At 32.3% G+C, this 22226-nt stretch overlaps 1 protein-coding gene across 3 annotated transcripts in view; it reads right to left on the bottom strand.

The window, feature by feature from the left end:
* Positions 1-311: 311 nt before the first annotated feature.
* Positions 312-22226, bottom strand: part of Foxn2 (forkhead box N2) — a 59415-nt gene continuing 37500 nt past the window's right edge. For all 3 annotated transcript variants that reach the window (XM_046424573.2, XM_046424554.2, XM_046424562.2), the window contains exons 3-6: positions 12593-12699; positions 9963-10027; positions 6003-6071; positions 312-4690 (exon numbers count right to left, since the gene is read on the bottom strand). In XM_046424573.2, the coding sequence (XP_046280529.1) occupies positions 4167-4690; positions 6003-6071; positions 9963-10027; positions 12593-12699 (765 nt within the window). In that variant the 3' untranslated portion in view covers positions 312-4166. The remainder of the gene's footprint in view (positions 4691-6002; positions 6072-9962; positions 10028-12592; positions 12700-22226) is intronic.

Here is a 22226-nt window from a genome sequence, read left to right on the forward strand (position 1 = left end):
AGTAGCTGGGACTACAAGGCATACACACAGTGTCCAGATAAATACTGTTATTTCTGAGATTAAAATTAATTTTTATTCCTGAAGAGTTTTCAGTGATTTGAAATCTAAGTTATTGTACATTTTGACAGTCTTATTTCTATATTTTAAAGTCACATCAAGTGGTATGTCCTGAAATTCTTGAGAAAAAGATTCGTGTATTTCAAATTCACTCTAATAACTTATTTTCCTAAAATATATTTCTCTATTTCAAGACTAGTATGAGCTAGAAAATGAATGTAATAATGAGAATAAAAGTATTTCAGAATACATCATGACCCCCGAATGGTTATTATTTTAATCATTTTCTATTTCAAGAGGATGCCTTAAAAGGCAAAGGACACAGAGTGGTAGTAGTTTAAAATCAATATAGTTGTCTCATTTCATATAAATAATTCCATGTAAAAGACTAAATTATCAGTACAGAAGTTAATGGGGGTTGAAAACTTAAAATCAAAACGTTGCTTGTAAATTAATCCATTTTATAATACATGTCCCAATTTTCAAACAGATGGTATTATTGATATTTTTGAAGTAACACCACTGCACTTAGTGTGTGTGTAGAAGGATGTGCCACCTTACATCTACACTGTCCCTCCTCTCATCCCCCAAAGAACAGAGAAAGCACAAAAAATGTTATAAAACAAAGTTTACTCTGCAATACTTTATCATAATGAATTGTATCTCTTTGGTAAAAATAAACTTTATAAACATTTTAATTATCAGAGATTAGATACAAAAACTAAACATTTGTAAGTTGTTTTTAATATGAGCAAAGACTGGCAACTAAGAAGTGGTTCACTTGTGACTGGTCATCTACTGGCAGTTACAATTCCAACTGAAGACAATTTTTATGCTACATCAAAAAAGAGAAAACAGTTTAATAACAAATTTCTTGAAACAGAAAGCATCTTTATACTTTCATTTAAAAATAAATAGTAGTTACAATGAATTGGCAATTATACATTTTTATATACTATCTGATGGCAACATAATACTTTAAAATCAAGCACTTAGTTTAATAAAAAAATGTACAACAATTTTAGAAACAAGTTTTGACAATGGCACTGGCAGTTAGATGCAAAGAATGTACTTTAAGAAAAAATGGCAGGTATAACATTAAAATATTCTATTTTCCCTTTCAATAAATATTTTGACTATATCATAACATACTGAAGTAAACTTTGTTTAAATCAAAGCTTACACATTTCAAACTAATAAAACTATAAAGTATATATAAACCAGAAAGCCTCAAAGTCTCTTAAATGAGTCTTCACAAAAGGGTGTTAAATTACTGTAGTATTTAAGACAAAAGTCTTTACACTTTGTGAAGTATTCACATCTGTTGCTTAAATTGCTGGGGAAGGCTTCCTGGCCTACCAAAACACACACATTCCCTCCTTAACACTTTCTCTAGCTTTGAATTTTTTGCTAACGTATATTTGACTGACCATCTAATATGAACCCTTTACATAATGCCTCAGAAAGTAGCAAAAGAAAAAAAAATATATATATATATATACTAAACTTTACAATATACAAAGGAATCTAATTTAAGAGAAGTCATGCTGACTATGAGGACAGGAAAAGCTCAAAGGTGGAAAAAGGGAGGTATCCACCAATAGTTAGCTTTTCCACAAATGCAGGTAATCTGTTTTCTTCTGAATTTGTAAAGTAAAATATTAACTAATTTAGTAATATATTGCACAAACAAATGTCAAAAATACATATTCGGGAAACACAGATTCTTCATCTTCACAGATGAAGATTAATCGTGCTGAGACAAAACTCTCACTAGGGATCTAGTATAAACTGGAATAGGTTGCAACCAACTTTCTATTTTTTTGATGTAAGGCAAATTGTATGTTAATTTAAGTCACAGTTATTGAAAAACATGTAACTTCTCTGGGGTTTCCAAATTGTTCTTACTACAGCAAAATTAATTTATTATTTGGAATACAATTTCTAGTCCACAGGACTTGGAATGACTTTCCTTAATTGTATGGCTATGAGACATGTTTCTATCTCCACACACCTCAGGAGTGAGAACAGCGGGACCATAATTAAAAAGCTGCTCCCCTTGAAAATAACTGCTGTGTTGTATTAGCAAATGGAATATGACACACGAATCTTATACAAGACTTGGGTGTAAATAAAATGTCTAACTTCTCCCTGGTAGATGTTAGTACAGTGTTTATTGTCCTTGCTAATGATGAAGGTAGCTTAAACATTTAAATTTGTTGGATAAGTACAGAGGGAGAAAAAAAATCAAAGAAATTAAGGAGTTACATATATGAAGACATTTTGAAGATCCCTATTACAGCTGAGAATACATCCATTTTTGTAATCTCTTTACTATTTACACCGTGGTAAAAGGGTTTTTTTGTTTGTTTTTGGTGTTTTATTCACTGTCTATAGTAAAAGAGGCTAACCTGGCTTAGCTATTTGCTGGAGATGTGACATTTATGAAGGAAAAAGTCCAAATAACTCATCCTACATTATCAACAAATGAAAAAATTACTGTATTTCAACAGCACCAATTGTATTAAGGTAGTTATCTATAATCAATGACAACTGACAGGGAAACAGGACAGAAAACATTAATGCTATTATCCCTGTATAAAAGTCTTATCAATTGAAAGATACATTTGTTATTATTCTTCTTTTGACAGTTTTGTCGAAATAAAATTTAGAAGCTAAAATAAAAACATTTATGTCTTTAAAAAAATCCAAGAAAATGTTTTATAGTCATAAACACAGCTGAGAGCAGGAAATCAACATCTTGAGTTTGACTCTGCATGTGTGTGTGTGTATCTACGTATAAAAATTATGGGGAAAAATGAAAATTAAGTCATTGTCTATGACATAGAATGTATCATAAGAATGACTTTTCCAAAGTCGTCCCCACCATTGTAAAAAGCAATGTAATAAATTATAGTTTTAGTATCCCTGTTCTTTCTCCATAATGTAGTCAAACTATATAAATGATATTATAAAAAACTGTCTCATAAGCAGATTTGTTTAAATACTTAAAACATTTTAAGACAATGCTGGAATAGTAATATAAAAACCTTTTAGCATGGATTAATGGCACATATAAGTATTACACTGCCTCCTCAAAAAGTTTTGTGTAAGATCTAATTTTATATGAGTGTTGAAATCCGAGAAAGTATTTTAGCTCTACAGTTAAGCCTTTTAAAATTTATTTCGTATACATTCAATTTTAATTCATACAAAGCTTGGAAAGTTTTGTTCTTTTTTTTTTCCTAAATGACCTACTTTCATTTATGATAACATAAGTAATAAGTATTCCACTCCATCTGGTTATAAGACTCTTAGAATGCAGTGTATTTAGGAAAGCAAATGAAAGATTCTTATTGCAAAAGTATGTCAAAATTGGCGTTACTCCATAACACTCTATGGCTATATCCTCTGAGTGGACAATTTCCACTTCACATAGACAGCTGGTGGCTTAAACAGTGGTTGCAGAGCACTTTGGGAAAAAATAAAAGGCCCCAATGAATGCTATGCGTCATCCATGATGTAAAAACACTTCAGATACTACTGTAATAGGAACTGTAGTCTTCTTAGATGAAATCACATCCCCAAATTTTCTTTTCTAAATCTTACAACACTGTTGGATTTTTTACCTATATTATTGACAGGAATTTTCTAGACATCTAGGATCTTTTCTGATTTATATTTGACTTTGCTCATGTTCAACAAATAATTTAAAACAAAAAATAAGACACAATTAAAATAATTCAAATCTTACCCTACTAGGTCATGTGGCAGGGAGGAGTATATGACAAAGATATCAGCAAAAATTTTAATGGGATCAGTAACTATGGATTTTCATATGTAACAATTTCCAAATCTTAAGAGACACTTATCACAAAAATTATGCTCTCAGGCTTTTTAATCACATGTTTACGATTGGGCATGATCATTACAGCAATGGTTAAATTTTAAAAAATAAACAGAAATCAAAAATGTTTTGAAAGAAACAAGTAATTGGCACCCCTCCTCACCTTAAAACTAAAGTCGATTATGGCTTTGATATCCCTTGTAAAGAATTAAGTAGAAGAGTATTGCCACACTTTAAAATAATTTCACACCAAAAAGCATTTCTATTTTTTCCGTTGCTTTTGACTTTGTGTCTTTGCAGTACTTATCAGGGAACCCAGACATGTACGAATTCCAGCAAGGTGGAGCAGAGATCCAGCTGCCTCTTTGAGCTCCTCATCAATTTCTTGACATGACTGTTTTCGCATCTTTTTGCCTGGCTGCCCTTTCTGAGCGGTATCTGCACAAGCCTGTGATGCGTAGCCACTGTCTCCAAGAGGATCATCTTCATAATCAACATCTGTGTCTTCTTCACTGTGAAATCCTTCACTGCCATCACTTCCCACATGGCTACTCTTTGGGATAAATTCATAGACCTCATCCACAGAAGACAAGGAAGACACACTAGATCTGGATGCACAGCGCTGTGCTGCCATGCTACTTGCACTGTAATTATGATCTTCTTTTGGATCAATGCTGGTGGTGGAAGAATCACTCTCTTGTAATCTTATAGCACTGGGATGATTAAATGCATTACCATAATTCCTCTTTTTCTGCAATGATGTTTTAAGAGGAAGAGGCTTTTCACCTGTGGAAAAGAGAACTTCTATCACTAGGTCAAAAGCATTTGATTGCAAAAACACACCACTAAAAACTGAGCAGTAAGTGCCTTAGACTAGTAATGTTTAGTAGTTTTTTTCTTTTTTAACCAGATCATACCATTCTATAAGCATTAATCTGAAACATTTTAAAACCATTTAATAGTATGTCTTCACCTTTCCATGGAATATACAATCATTTTTAACTACTTGCCCAGAATGCCCCAATATGAATATACCACTGTTTAGCCAACCATTTCCTTGTCGATATGTAAGTTGTTCCTAGCTTTTCACCAGTACAGTACAAATAATGCTGCAATGAAAGTTCTGAATAGCTTTCCTCATGCATATGCAAATCATTTACTAGGATTGAGACCGAGAGATAGAAGTGCTAAGTAAAAGGATATATACATGGGGCTGGGGCCATGACTCAGTGGTAGAGTGCTCGCCTAGCGTGCATGAGGCATTGGGTTTGATCCTCAACACCACATAAAAATAATAAAATAAAATTAAAAACAAAGATATATATAAACACAAAGTTACAATTGGTATTCCTCAACTGCCTTCTGAAATGGTAGTACCATTTAACATCCAACAGTATTTGACAAAACCTATCATTTTAATTTCTTACAATCTCCTAGACAAAAATAGAATCTTCATATTATTTTATTTTGCATTTCCTAATTTCTAGAGGAGTTATACATCCTTTTTACATGGGTATTGTCTATATTTCCTCATCTGAGACCTATCTATTCATATATTTTGATGACTTTTCTGTTAAACTGTTTTATTATTTCTTATTTATAGGATCTTTTATATAGAGACTGGATATTAATCCTTTGTCTATCACATAGTGAAAAAATTGTCCCATTCTTTTATTTGTTTATTGTTTTCTTTCTTTCAGTCTCGCTGGGTATCAAATTCAGGGTCTCACACATGCTAGGCAAGCACTCTACCACTGAGCTACAACCCTAACCGTTCATGTTATTTTTCTTACAGGTATCTTTTGCTGTCAGAACTCAATATGCTTTCCTGTATTTTATTGCATACACCTTTCATTTTTACTTTTAGCTCATCAAACTTATTTTCTAAATATAATATTTTTCTCCATTTCTTGTTTAATGCAAAAATCTTTCACAGCATTAACTTCAATCTTTCAATTAATCTCATAAATTAATGAAAATATAATAAAACAGAATAAGTTTTTCAGATTAAAAGAAAATTTAGCTGAAGAGAAATAATTTGTGTATTTCTAAATTAAATTTGAAAATGTTTCTTAAAAACAAAAGCATCATGACTTACATTCTAAAATCCCCTGCTCTATGGAAGTATTTAAAAGCATCATTGCAGCGGCAGCATCAATATCAGATTCTGAAAAGGGAAGAATGGTAACATTAATGTTCTTCAAAAGAGAGGCTATTGTTAAATATTTGCACATACTTAAAGATTAAGATTTTGGTGTATGTTCTCCTACTTAAAAAAACAGCTTCTACTACACACCAGATACTGGTTGGGATGCTTACTCAGCACAGAGAAAGTGATTGTCAATCTAAATGAGCAAATAATTACTTATGATAAACAAATGTAAACAGCAATTTTTTTCATAGGGTACAGACAATGTACTGACAGAGCTTAAAATACTTCATATAATGTTACTTTTCACTGATAAAGCATTTTGACTATTTTAAAGGAGGCTGTTTTTTAAAACAACAACACTGCCAGGTACAGTGATGCACACCTGTGAGCCCAACAAACTGGGAGGCTGAGAGAGGATTGCAAGTTCAAGGCTAGCCTCAGCAATTTGGTGAAGCCCTAAGCAATTTAGTGAGACCCTGTCACAAAATAAAAAGAGCTGGGGATGTTGTTCAGTGGTAAAGCACCCCAGGTTCAATCCCCAGTCTTCCCAGCCCCCCACTCCCCCAAAAAGGCAAACAACACTATTAGTTATATTATCTAACATATCCAGTTCACCAGGAACCAAAATTTGGTAGTTCAAAACATGCTATTAATTTCATAACTGTTCAAATGAAGATCTATCAAAATTGTTAATTTCCACCTCTTGATTTATATTTCCTTAGCTTTAATCCTGAGAAATTATTAACAATGATTGAGAAAAAAAATTAGGACACAAGTTTTAGCCCTATGAAAGTAAAGGTTATAAGACAAACATGATTCTATTGTCTGATTCTCGGTCCTCATGCTTAAAGGATGATATTAAGACTGTAGGAATAGAAGTCAAATTTGAAGACACATCCCTGTAATCCCAGTGACTCAGAAGGCACAGGCAGGAGAATCACAAGTTCAAGGCCAGTCTCAACAACTTAATGAGACCCTGTCTCAAAATAAAGTAAAAAGGCCTGGGAATATAACTCAGTGGTAGATTGACCTCAAATTAAATGTCAGTATCCACATCTAAATAAAGTTAAAAAAAAAATGTAGAAAGAATTTGAAGGGTTATAAGTTCACTAATAAAAAATATGAAAAGGGGGCTGGGGATGTGGCTCAAGCAGTAGCGCGTTCGCCTGGCATGCATGTGGCCCAGGTTCGATCCTCAGCACCACATACAAACAAAGATGTTGTGTCTGCAGAAAATTAAAAAATAAATAAATATCAAAAAATTCTCTTTCTCTCTCTCTCTCTCTGTCTCTTTAAAAAGTATATATATATATATATATATATATATATATATATATATATATATGAAAAGTATTAACTGCTTCTATCAAAACTAAGATATAGCTGGGTGCAGTGGTGCATGCCTGTAATCCCAGCCTCTTGGGAGGCTGAGGCAGGAGGATCTTAAGAGTTCAAAGCCAGCCTCAGCAAAAGTGAGGCACTAAGTAACCCAGTGAGACCCTGCCTCTAAGTAAAATACAAAGTAACAAGGCTGGGGATGTGGCTCAGAGGTTGAGTGCCCCTGAGTTTAATCCCTAGTACCAAAACCAAAACCAAAACAAATTAACATGCACATTTATAAGGCATCCAAATGAAGAGGCTGTCTCTTTCAGTAAGACAGCAATTTAAATAAACTATCAAAGCGTTAAGCTGTTTGGTCCATTGGTGTAGTCTGGACTCAGGTTAAGACAGAAATTATGCTAATTTTCAACATTAAATTTGAATTTCAATTTGTGCTGAGCCCTAACATCATTTCCAACTGCCTCAATTTTATATTTATTTGTAGTATACTAGGTGTTTCTAAAATTTACTAACCAGAATATGAGTTCCATTTTTATCTGTTTTGTTTACTGAGGTACCCTGTACCTAAAACAGTGTCATAGCACAGCTCAGTAATGTTTTAAAACAGATGAATTTACCCAAACCCACACCAAGCCCAAATCTTGACCAAAAAGTTTTGTTTTGCTATATCAGTATGAAAGTCCTGTATTTCCTGCTACCTATTATAACAACACTGTAATATAGATATTGGCACATAAAGTTAGCAAGTTGAACAAGAGACAACTATACTTCAAACAAAGTGCTATATCAGTTTTGGCTGATAGTGGTTCTAGAGTTCCTAAACCTAACCTCCATTAATCTTAAATGTTTAATGTTAGTTACAATGTAATGATCAGAAAAGATGATTCTATGAAGTGAGAGATGAATGTATAAGGTAATACTGCAGCCAACAGTAATACTAAAGTGATCTTTATAAAACCACAAAATGGGTAATGTCATTTCTATTATTTAAAGCTCTTCAGCAACTCCTCCAATGGGTCATATCTGGTATGAGGTGCAAGCTTTGAAGTGAGAATTCCTGGACCTGAATCCCTCTGTCATTTACTAGTTTGTGTGACCTTGAAAAAGTTAGTCAACCTCTCCAAAATTTAGTTTCCTAATTTGTAAATAAGGGGTAAGAATACCTTAAAGGATGGTTGCAGGGAATGAATGAGATAATGCATGCAAAGCATAACAGTAAGTCACAGAATCCTTAAAGAACATGTTTTCAACATGTATCTGTAAACTGAGCTTAAGAGCAAAAGGTCAGCATTTATTGAGGCAATAAAAAGATAAAGCAGTTTCAGCAGTATCTAAATGTAAAGAGAAACCACATTTACCCACAAAGTAAAAGAAAACCGAAGCCTGCCTTATGCAAAGAAAGAACATTATCCAAAACCAATTCCCTATCCACTTGACTTCTTGCAGAGTTCTCTAAAGCTTTTTCACTCTTTCCCTCCCATATTTTTGCAGACATCAGTACAACGTTACTGAGGTTCAGCTTAGTATATCATTTGAAAGAGCCAAAAATGTCTGTTACACAGAAAGGCGTTAGTCTGAGAATTTTATTTTCAAAGGTCATGGAAATGTCTCTAGGCATCAAAGCAACAATGTTAGAAAAACCTATTTTAATAAACTACTAATCTATAACATTAATTATGAGAAGGAAAGCAAATCCCTTATTCAAATTTTTAATTTGTTTTTAATAATTAATAAAAAAATTTTAAAAGTCAACTTAGCTTGCTCAACTAAAACTCTTCACATTTAAATAACCTATTAGAGAAATATTCTGAACTATATTCTAATCCAGGGAATGGCAAACTTCTTCAGTAAAGAGTCAGAAAGTAAATACTTTATGCTTTGCATAAAGCATAACAAAGGAGGAAAAACCAAGGAAATAATAGGTCTCTTTTGCAACTACTTAACTCTGCTGTTACAGCAAATTTTGCATGCTTTGAAACAATATTGTTATTTTGATTTTTCCCCCAACCATTTTATAAATATAAAGCCATTCTTAGGTAATTAAATGCACAAAAAACAGATAAAGATAACTTTATTGAAGATATTACTAGAAACTAAATCCAATTTTCAAAGAAAAATACATATAAAAATAAATGAGGGCTGGGATTGTGGCTCAGCAGTAGAACACTTGTCTAGCAGGTGCAAGGCCCTGGGTGTTCAATCCTCAGCACTACATAAAATAAAATAAAATAAAGGTATTGTGCCCAACTAATTCTAAAAAAAAAAGGTAAATGAAAAAAGGACTTAAAACTATACACACATCAAGTCCACTGTTAGGAGGAAAAAAATGTGTGTGTATATGTGTGTATACACACACATAACATATATAAAAGACCGAAGGAATTATATCAAAATGTTAACAATAGAATAAAGGGTGGCATTTACCTTCTCTTTTATGTGTTTTAATTACTGAAACTTCTACAATTAACATATAATTTATAATCAGAAAAAAAATCCTGAATTTTAACTTTTTTTAAATTTTTTTTTTTTTTTTTTTTAATTTAAAAGACTGATCTTTACCCTTACCTTTGAGGGTTCGCACCTGGTTCTGCTTGAAAACAGAGCTTAGGTAGTGAGGTGATAAAGAACCACTGAAAAATAAAGACACAAGCATGTTCAATTTATTTTGCTTTTCATAACTTAGTCACAAATAGAACTGATTTGTACCATAAAAAACAGACTGTTTTTACCTTGTAATTTTGCTAATAATACTCAATTTAGGAAGAGTTGGCCAGAGCATAAAGTACATACTACCAATATTGGCGCTCAACCAATATTAAATCACAATTATTTGGGTGCTCTTAGACCAAATAATTAATTACACACAATGTTGGGAAAATTAAATAAGAACAATACATTTAAAATGCCTGGAACAGGGCTGGGGTTGTGGCTCAGTGGTAAACAAACAAACAAGCAAACAAATAAGTAAGGTTATTATGTCCAATAACAACTAAAAATATATTTCTTAAATGCCTGAAACAGTTATAGTTATTGGTTTTGTATTATATGTATTTTTTACATATATGTATATGTTTGATATAGTATTAACATAGTTATTACCACAGAAATCAAAGCATTTAAAAAACTAGTGTTTAATGAAGACTAATGATACCAGTTAAGTTCCTGATTTTATTAAGAATCATCAATATCAAATTAAACTTTCTTTGTGGAGAAAGACATACATAGGTGGGTTTCCACCCCTACCTCCCATTCCAGAAATTAAAATATTTTTTGGGAAAAACATCTTCTGTTCTTTGGACTTTTTGCCAGTACAAAATAATCTGTTTTATTAATGGAATGAAAAGTTTATTTCCTTCCTAATCAGCTTTTACATACATTGCATCTTATCCATCCTTTCTCAGATTTGTAAATTATAACATGAGAGGGCTATAAAAAAGTCTGTCAGATGAACCAAAAAGGGAGAAAATATTTCATTTTACATTAAGGTTTTAAAGTTAAAGATTTGTAATCTCTTTGCTGTCAGTTAATCTATTTTTAAATCACAAAACCACTTTTGTTTAACATCTACAGTTATGATAACGCTAAAAAACATAAACATGAAAATGCAACTTATCAAAGGCCCAGTAAAATGCATTTGTGATGGTTTACAAAAAAATAGTGCCAATTCTCCCACTTATTCTTATTTTTAAAAAGCACAGTTAGGGCTGGAGATGTGGCTCAAGCGGTAGCGCGCTCGCCTGGCATGGGTGCGGTCCGGGTTCGATCCTCAGCACCATATACAAACAAACAAAGATGTTGTGTCCGCTGAAAACTAAAAAATAAATATTAAAAAAAATTCTCTCTCTCTCTCTCTAAAAAAAAAAGCAGAGTTAAATAAAACACACAAGTGAACATTAACTAGAACTTTTTCACTAGTTTCTAATGTATAACTTAACTAGAACACCTCATAAACACCAACATTAACTAATACTGAAGAAAATAACTCCCAGATGAAGATACAAGTACGGATAACTTCTTTTCTAGGTTTTACTTCACAAGGAGAAATCACTCCATAGTTTTTTTAAAAAATGATCCATCTAATCTTCCAATATGGTAAAAACTTAAAATCTCAATTGGTGTGCATATTATTAGCATTTCAATTTTGGTTTTCCTAGTTTTTTACAGTATTCAATTGTAACCATTCTTCTATATCTAATAATACCTTAAGAATTCAAATGAACCATTATATGAATATTAATAATTGTTGCATCTCAGAGTTCATTATAATGTACTCCCTTACATGTGTTTGAAATTTTTCATTTATTATATTATTAAAAATCTTTTTTTTAGAATTTTTTAATATTTATTTTTTAGTTTTCGGTGGACACAACATCTTTATTTTACTTTTATATGGTGCTGAGGATCGAACCCAGCACCCCACGCATGCCAGGCGAGCGCGCTACCGCTTGAGCCACATCCCCAGCCCCTATTAAAAACCTTTTTAAAGTTTTCAAAATACAAGTTAAGCATCACAGACTACCACTAAAAGTATTTAAGGAGTTCACATTATTTTCAGATCTAACTTAAAAAGAGAAAGCTAGAAAAAAATCCATAGGAGTAGCTGGGCTTACTATTTGTTTTTCTTGCAGTACTGGGCATTAAGTAGAGGGCTGCTCTACAATGAGCTACATCCTCATCCCTTTTCCATTTTGTGAAGGTCTTGATAAATTGCCCGGGCTGTCCTCAAATTTGCCATCCTCCTGCCTCTTCTCCAGAGTAGCTAGGATTATAGATGTGTGTCACAGTACTTGTCATAACTGGGTTTAAAAATAAAAGTCAAGGGAAATTATAGGAAAATACATTATAATTACTTTTACGAGGAAGGGGGAGCCTTCAAAAAAGTATTCTACTTGCTGTTTAAACTTTTAGAACTAACAAAATTATAAATATTAAAAGTGCTATTAAAGAGGAAAAAAATAAAATAGGAACTCTAAAAATGTATATAAAAATGTTATGACAAACTGTTAATAGTCTTAATTTCTGATAATTTATTTGTTCTCAATTATCCAATTTCTTATTTCCTAGACACAAATTCAACCATAAGTAAACATAAATGCTTTAGTTAATGTCATACACAGATACCTCTCTATACAATTAAAAAGTCGCACAACTTTGTTAAGTTTCTCCAACTCACACAATAAAACCATCTAACTCACCACTGACAGTTACGAGGCTCTGAGGAAAAAGGTTGCTTCTTCAGTGCCTGCATAAGATTGGGTTTATATTCTGGATCAACACACCATAAGGAACCTTTGCCATTAACCTACAAAAAAATGCATATGAATTAGTAACATGGAATTTTTAAACATACACAATCAGTGTCAGAATGTTTTTAATAAATGTTGTGGAGGGGAACCCTCCAGTATCTTTTGAGTACAATACAAAAGTTGAAGTGAATTAGCTATGCATGATTGTAGTACCCATGTGATGTACAAAATTTCCTCACAATACTAGAGAAGTTCAAACTAATTTTCTGTTTGGTTGTGTTTTTGTACTGTGGGTTGAAGCCAGGGGCACAAACAACTGAGCCACATCCTCATCCCTTTTTATTTTCTATTTTGAGACAGGGTCTCCCTAAGTTGCATTAGGGCCTTGCTAAATTGATGAGGCTGGCCTTGAACTTGTGATCTTTCTGCTTCAGCCTCCAGAGTTGCTGGGATTACAGGCGTACTTATGACATAATTTTTACAGAATAATGGCATAATTAAAAAAAACATGGTTCCACAAATTTAAAAACTGAGAAACTAAGAGCTGGAGTGTAGCTCAGTGATAGAGTGCTTGTTTGTGTCAGCCTTGGGTTCTATCCCAATTGTCAGAATAAGAAAACAAACATAAAACACAAAAGACTGAGATCCCAATCATTGCTTATTAACTGGCTATGTGACACTGGACAAATATTTTAATCTCTGAGAATTAGACCTCTCATCACATTTTATCCACAAACAAAACACCAATCCAGGCCACTTCACTAAGGTGGGATGAGATTCAAAAAAGGTAATTTATATGTAGATGACACAGCTGCAAAATAAGTGGGTTATTCCAAACTTGGCACATAGAAAGGTTTATTGAATATTGGTAAATAACATTATATTCTTATTCCTTTACTCCTAAGAGATAAAAGAGTTTAACAAAACTAATAATAAGAACAAAAATAAATTAATTCTGACCATGAGACACAAGTTAGATAATAAACAGGGATAAAAAAAATTTAGAAAGGAAAACAAAAAACTCCTATCTGTGAAAAGATACAACAATTGAGTGTAAAGCATTTTTAAACATCCCAGCAATTTAAATGTAAAGGAAAAGAAAAACTATGGATATCCTATCACTCTGTCATACAGGAAGAATGTATTAGATTATCAGATTAATCTTTCTGGTATTTAGTAGCAAGATATCACATAAATTATACCAAGGAAGTATTCAACATTATGATTTTTGGTCTAAAGAAAGTTTTACAAATGTTTTTTGGATTAAGTGATGAAATTTAGATATATATTTGGTCATGTGAACCCAATGATAAATATACTTTAAGGAAGGGAAATAAAACTTTGAAATGTTAGCAACTATAATACTCTTTGTCCCAAAGCCAATTCAATTGAAAAAGAAAGAAGAAAGAAGAAAGAAGGAAGAAGGAAGAAGGAAGAAGAAGAAGAAGAAGAAGAAGAAGAAGAAGAAGAAGAAGAAGAAGAAGAAGAAGAAGAAATAATAATAATAATAATAATAATGTAAGGAGCCAGGCACAGTGGTAGGTGCCTATAGTTCTAGATACTTAGGAGATAGGTAGGAAGATCACTTGAACCCAAGGAGTTTGAGACCAGCCTTGGCAAGATAGGAAGACACTGCCTCAAAAAAAGAAAAAAAAAGAAAGATATGCAGGCATTATTTTTCATACACTGAATGAAACAATTCTTTTAATAATTCTAGCCATATTCTACCTAGGTTTTCCACTCCTAGAAACAATTTAGTTCAAGTCTACTTTTCAAATTCTATTGTGAGAGTACTGCAAATTGTTTTTATCACAGTAGAATTACTATTTCCTTGAAACAGCAAATTGCAAGATCTAGTACTAAAAACTTGCAGTTTCAGGGCAGTAAAGTATCCTGAGTACTGCTGCAAATAACAGTCTGGCTTATGTTACCATGGCAGCATTTCCTCTCACTGGTTCTGTTCATGAACTATCACTAACAAAATAAAACTATGTATTTGCTAATCTATGTTTTGGAGTCTTTGTACAAAAAGCAACTAATTTTTAACTAACTCTCACTTAAAATTTTTGATTCTATATTATTGTGCTTGGATGATGGAACACAAGAGCCATGGAAGTTAAGTACTGCTTTTAAACTAAATTTGTCTATAAAAAATAATCTTTTGTGCAATGGAAACAGGAAATATGCATTCTCTCATTTACTGTTTTGCATACTGGAACTCTAAGGCTTCTGGACTTATTTGGTAGAAAACCACTAAAGTTTCTGAAGAAATGAGAAGTATATCAAAAGCTGAACTTAATATAATTTACCTTAATGGAAATTTTAAAGAATAAATTGAGAGAACATGTAATGTTTACTATTCCTGAAATGTTTTTATGTTCTTCCCTGACCTGTCTATCTCTTCAGTGGTTTTTATAAGTAATGAACTAAAAAGAATTAAGTGATTGACAAACAAGGCAAACTTTAAATTCCACATTTCTGAACTAAAATCTCAGTTATAATGTTTTAGTTGGGCTTTATAAATTTTTAGAAAAACCAATATATTATTTAAATGTGAATGTTTAACATGGAGCCCAAATTAAACCAAACCAAAACACTACCATGTCTATCTTTTGTGATTTTAAAGTTCTGAGACAGAACACAAACTAATTAGATCTGTTTTTTGGCAAACTAACTATGGCATTGATGATACGAGAAAAAGTCTAATCAAGCACTTTTATCAGATGGTTAAGTATGATCACTTTGGTTTGTTTAGACCTTGCCATCTTGCCTTCCTTTAGGGGCTACTATCTCTAGATAACAGTTAATTATCAGAAAAGTGCTGTCAAGATTTCCAAATTCAATTTCAACATTTAAAGGAAGAAAGAATAACCTACTTGTCTTCCATGGATTAGGAAAAAAAAAAAAAAAAACTGTTAGTTTGAGATACTAACTCAAACGGAATTCATAAATTTTTAAAAAAACCATATGCATTCCCCATTCTCTATGAATGTATCTCTCTGTTTTTTAAACAAAGAGATCTATTGATTTTTAGGAACACCATCATCTATAAATTCCTTCTCTCCTACCCTGACTTGTGATAGCTTTCCAATTTTTGTTCCAATGTTATAATTTCTGTATTTATCCTTTTTTTTTTAATTGTAAGATTTCTCTTCCTTTTCTTGATCAAACTACCCATACTGTGGGCAAATATATCCCTTCCCATTCTCTACTTCTTACTTCCTGAATTCCTTTCTTTCTCTAAACACTCAAAAAAAATGCTAAGATTATATAAATAATGTACACAGGACTAGGTTGTTTTTTTAGCACAACCACAATATTACCACTGGATATATTGTTCTGTAAATTTTATTACAAATAATACCATAATGAATATATTCATCTTCTTGTGTGCAAGTAAGAATACCACCCCAAAGGAGAAATTAGAATCTGATTTGCTAGGTCGAAGGAAAGCGTATTTCCAATTTTAATAACTACTGCCAGGATGCCCTCAAGAACAGTTACACTAATTTACACTCCTGTCAATGTGAGACTATCACTATTTCCCTCCATGTCCTCACCTAATTTGATATTATCAGACACTTTTGCATTCTAATGGATAAAAACAAAGGTTTTGTTGTTGTTAGTGTTATATTTTTTATTTGTATGTCCCTACTTACTAGTAAAATGAACATCTTTGCATATATATTGACCATTCATATTTCCCCTCTGTGAAATGCCTGTTCATATTCTTGCCCATATTTAGATTAGGTTTTCCTTTTCCTTATTGAATAACATGAATTTCTTATATGTAGTGGTACACTGCTGGTTGTAAAATCTCTTCTCTACTCCAGATCTAATGACAAGATGTTGGTAGCTTAAAATTAGCCATAATAAAAATATTTTTACCACAGAAATCTGGAAAAACTAAACCTCTGACCCCCAGCCAACTGTTAAATACCATTATGTGTGTGTGTATGTGTGTATTCCTAATTTTTTGGTTGCTAACTTGTCTCTTCTTAGCCAATCATTTAAGGCTTCTGCAACACTGAACACTGTTGGTCATTCACACTTAAAATACCTTCCTTGGTTTCCTTTACACCACACCTTTCCTAGATTCTCCTCAATGCTTATGACCTTCAAATTTAGCTCTTTAATCTCACTGTATACCTTTATTCCAATCCCTTATTTTCAATTTTAAATACCCAGTACTTAATGGGGTGGGGGAGTTACTAGAGATTAAACCTAGGGCCCTTGCACATACCAATCAAATGCTCTAAAAAGGAGCTATACTCCCTGGCTCTTTTTTGAAACAGGGTCTAAGTTGCCCAAGCTGATCTTGAACTTTCAATCTTCCTGCCTCAGCCTTCCCAGTAGCTGGGATTACAGGCATGAGTTAACCATGCCTGGCATAAACAATTACCTGCTATAAGTGTAAATACAACAGTTTCAAAAGTAGAAAAGAATTAAGCAATATAATTCAATAACAAAATTTAACGGTGCACTTTGTAAAGTACATATCCAAAATTTGTAACACTAAAATAAAATGTACACTAATCTCTAACTTCCTCCCCAACAATCCACTATTACAAGAAAATCCTTTCCCTTAGAAAATTGATTTTTTTTTAACCATGGTAAGTGTTTTAAAATTACCACGGCAAGTTTTTAAAAACATTTTACTATATATATTTTCCTCCAATATTTTATATATAGAAACCATTTTTACCCAGTAGCATACTCTAAAATTGATTTTATGAAAGGAAAAAGAAAGAGCAAAATTTTTAATCTAGTCAGAAATTAGGTAGACCACATATTGCAATTAGAATATTGCTAGAAACTTGGAAAAGGAAAATATTACAATAGTCTTTAAAATTTAAGTCGTGAAAGGCAGACAGACTGCTATGTCTATTATGAAATACCAAACATCTCCCATTAACCCCATCTAGGAATCTCACATAATGCACTTACTCATACATTCTACTAAATTATATATACGTTAACTGAGCCCTCCTGTGCATTAAGCTTGACGTTACATGCTAAAGGCATAAAAATGAGAACATGGATCTTATCCTCAAAGAAAATGTTCATAATCTAGCAAGAGAGAGACAGTGAGTACTTTGGTTGCTGTTGAACTTCTGGTTTTTAAAAATATATTTAAATATGATTTCTTCTTTTATATTTTTTCTTCACTTTTTTTTTTAATCTAATGCTATGGCTTATTTCCCTAGATTGTATAATTTTTGATAACAGATCTGGAAACTATGATTCTGTTTATATGATAGAGTAAACAATATGATGAACTCCCTAACAAAATATCTAAAATCAAGAAAAATAATTTTTAAAAGATTTTAATTATATCACTAGGTTTGCAGGAAAGGGAGTAAAAAAAAAACAAAAATAAAGAGAAATCAGGAATTTTAAGTGTCTGAACCTTGCTTTGTCCTAGAGGTATCTGTTATAATATGATGTTATAATATAACGTGATCTTCCATGTTGACATCTCATAGGACAGAAAGACCATGAGACCAAGCAGAGACAACAGAAACAACAGATGCCTACCTGAATGGGTACAGACATTAGGATTATGATGATAAAATAATATGAAATATTTTTCAAAATTGAAGGATAAGTTTGAATATAATCAAGAAGACACTATTAAAAATAATCAGATTTGAAAAAGAACCAAAGAGAAGTACTACAAATAAAAGATAAATTAACTAAAATTAGAAGCTCAATGGGTAGGGTAAACAACATATTAGACATAAACTAAGGAAAGAACAGGTGAACAAGATTGAGCAAAAAACTAACACAAAACTCAGAAAGATTTTTTTTAAAAAGTAAAGACACAGTGAAAAGGTTTAATATAATCTAAACATGGTTCTAGATAATAGAATGATAAAGACATTGTATTCAAAGAAACAATGGGTTGAAATTTTTCAGACATTATTGAAAGAAAAAAGACAAGTTACTATTAAGAATAAAGCAATTATACCATGAATGCATATTCATAATTAAACTATCCTTTGAGAGCAAAATAAAAGTAATTTTTTAAAAATTTTAATTGTAGATGGACACAATACCTTTATTTTCACTTATTTATTTTTATGTGATGCTGAAGATTGAACCCAGCTATATAAAAATGATAGTGAATTATGTAGTGTTAAATAAGGCAAGTGTTAACATTCCCAAAGTCATAATGAAAAACAATTCAATGACTTAAGAAGTGAAGGGAATCTATTCAAAAGAAGACAAAAGGAAGGCTAGGCAGATGTTATGAACTAAATTGGGTCAGCTTTTCTCCCTCCAATGTGACTATATTTGGAGATAGGGTCTGTCAGAAGGTAATTAAGATAAATTAATTGAATATGATTAACATACAATCATAGATCATAACAATCAAACTTGAAAAATGTACATTCTCCATTATACATGGAATATTTATGAAAACCAACTATATTCTAGGCCATAAAGGAAACTTCAATCAATTTCCAAGGATCACTATCTGTCATAGCCAACTAGACAATTAATGTTTGTTGTTTTAAGTCACTTATTTTATGGGTAATCTGTTACACAGCAATAGATAACTGATAATATCATAAATATCATTACAAAGCTATTAGAAAGAATAGCAAAAAATGCCTCAAAAAAAACTATTCATTTAAAACTGTTTAAAGTATTTCTTAACAACGTATATATGCACACCAATGCTTATAGCATAATAGCTAAGCTATGGAACCAACCTAGGTGTTCTTCAAGAGATGAATGGATAAAGAAAATGTGGTATATATGCAAAATGGACTGTTACTCAGCCATAAAAAAGAATGAGTTTATGACTTTGGCCAGTAAATGGATGGATTTGGAGACTACCATGCTAAAATAAATAAGCCAATCACCAAAAAACCAAAGGTTGGATATTCTCTCTGCTATGCAGATGCTAACATACAACAAGGGTGGAGGGAGGGAAGAATAGAAGTTCAGTGGATTAGACATGAAGGGAAGAGAGAAGGGATGGGAATAGGAAAGACAGTGGAATGAATTGGACATAACTTTTCTATGTTCATATATGAAAACTCCACCAGTGAAACTCCATATCATGTACAACAACAAGAATGGGATACTAATTAAAATAAGTTATACTCCATGTATATATGTCAAAATACACTCTACTGTCATGTACATCTAAATAGAACAACAACAACAAAAACTTATGGATAAAGAGGAAAGCAATATAAAGTAGAAAGTATTTAGAATGAATGATAATATAATACAGAATACAACTTGTTGGTATGCAGTTGCACCTATAAAAATATGGAGCTTTAAATAATTATATTAGGAAAAAAGCTGTGTCTACCTTATAAATTTTGACAACAGAAAAGCAAGATGTATACTTAACGAACATTCACATATGCAATGATTTATTTCTAGCTCTCTATTCTACTCCACTGGCCTGTCTTGAATATCCTAACTTCATATTAACTCTTGCAATTTATTTAAGGGTAGCTGGATTCCATTTCTTGTTCATCTTCACAAGTGTGTTGATAATTCTTTGTACTTCCATCTAAATTTTAGAATCAGCTTGTTATTATACTAGTTTTCCAGCCTTCCATACCTCTCTCCCCCCAAATCCCTCCTGAAATTGATTAGAACTACAGTGAATCTAAGATCAATTAGGGAAGAACTGCCTTCTTTTCATATAGCAGCTTTCTTCATTTACTTTAATTTTCTGTCTCTATAAAGGTTTTGTACATCTTTTGTTAGTTATTCTTATTTAGTGCTATTACAAACACCATCTTTAAAATTCTTTCATTTTCTGACTACTGTTAATACAACTGAGTTTTAATTATTTTATTTTTTTGTAGTGCTGGGGATTGAACCCATGGCCTTGTGCAAGGCAAGCACTCTACCAACTGGGCTATCTCCCCAGCCTCTACAACTGAGTTCTTAGATGTTGATTTTTGTATTGAGTAACCCTGTTAAATTTTACATCCACAATGATGACCATATGATTTTTCTCTTTTAATCTGAATTTCTGCTATTAAACCAACTTCACATTCCTGGTATAAATCAGTCTGGGAATGATATTATCTTGTACATGCACTGCTAGATTCTGTTTCTTAACATTTTGCTTAGGATTCTTACATTTATATCCATGAAGAAGACTAGCTGGTGATCTTCCAGTTTTACAGTCTGTATTGAATTTTGTTATCGAAATTAACTCAGTTCATTATCATTTGAAGAGTCAAGACTGGAACTCTTTGTTCTATCATTGTGGGACAAAACTTAGCTATAAGACCATTTGGTACCAGGGGTAGTGGAGCACACCTGTAATTCCAGCTACCTGGGAGGCTAGGCAGGAGGAAGGCAAATATGAGGCCAGCCTGGGCGACTCAATCTGATCCTCAAAGGAAAAAAAAAAAAAATTTTTTTTAACGGTGAGGGGTGTAACTCAGTGGAACTGAGTGCCCCTAATCCCAAGTACCACGGGGGAGGGGGGGGTGTAACAATATAAAAAACATCTGGTTTTGATGAGTTCTTTGAAGAAGAGGGGAGAGTTTTGTTTATTGTTTATTTATTAAAGGATGATTTATACTTTCTACTTTTCCTTTAGTTTTGAAAAGTTGTATTTTCCTTGCTTTTATTAACTTCATTACGTATCTAAACTTGTCATTCTCTTTGCATTCCTACTATTATTTATCTCTAACTTTTGCTTTTATTCTTTTTCAGTTTTGGCAGAAGTTAACAATTTAGTTAGACCTTTTAAAAGAACAACTTTTTTTCTTTTTTGATCCTCTATGTTTGTATAGTATAATGGTCAAGACTCCAAATTGGCCATGGTGGCTCATCCCTATAATCCCAGCAGCTCCAGAGACTGATGCTGGAGGATCACAAGTTTGAGACTGGCCTCAGCAACTTAGCAAACCTTGTCTCAAAATAAAAAGAGCTGGGGCTGGGTGCAGTGGCACATGCTTATAATCCCAGCAGCTTGGAGGCTGAGGCAGGAGGGTTGCAAATTCAAAGCCAACCTCAGCAAAGGCAAGGTGCTAAGAACTCAGTGAGACCCTGTCTCTAAATAAAATACAAATACAAAATAAGGCTGGGGATGTGGCTCAGTGGTTGAATGCTCCTGAGTTCAATCTTCAATACCTACCCTCAAATTAAAAAAAAGAAAAGAAGAAGGGCTGGGATGTAGCCATATCCCCAAAAACACAAGGAAAGAAAAAAAAAAAAAGAATATTGGAAAACAGATTCTGATCTCAGACTACCTGGGTTCAAATTCCAACTCTTGTACTTACCAGTTATATGAACCTGGGCAAAGTACATGACACTCTCTATTTAAATGTCTTCACTTTTAGAAGAATGATTACAACACTTTTTACCTCAAAGAGTTGTTCTGCATGTTGAGTTGTTAATAAATATAAGATATTTAAAACACTATACAACTCATAGTTAATTATATGAATATTTGCTACTATTAGTACTAATAGTTCTATTGCTAAAAAGTCAATACATTGACAGATATTTAGTTAAGATGGCACAATAAAACAGTTAAGTACATGGATCTTGTTGGTGTGTTATATACTTCATAATGTAGCTGCTGTTGTTA

The sequence above is a fragment of the Marmota monax genome, unplaced genomic scaffold, assembly GCF_021218885.2.
Source record: "Marmota monax isolate L192 unplaced genomic scaffold, Marmota_monax_Labrador192_F-V1.1 WCK01_AAM20220418_F8-fsc00015, whole genome shotgun sequence".
In the NCBI taxonomy this organism is placed as follows: Eukaryota; Metazoa; Chordata; class Mammalia; order Rodentia; family Sciuridae; genus Marmota; species Marmota monax.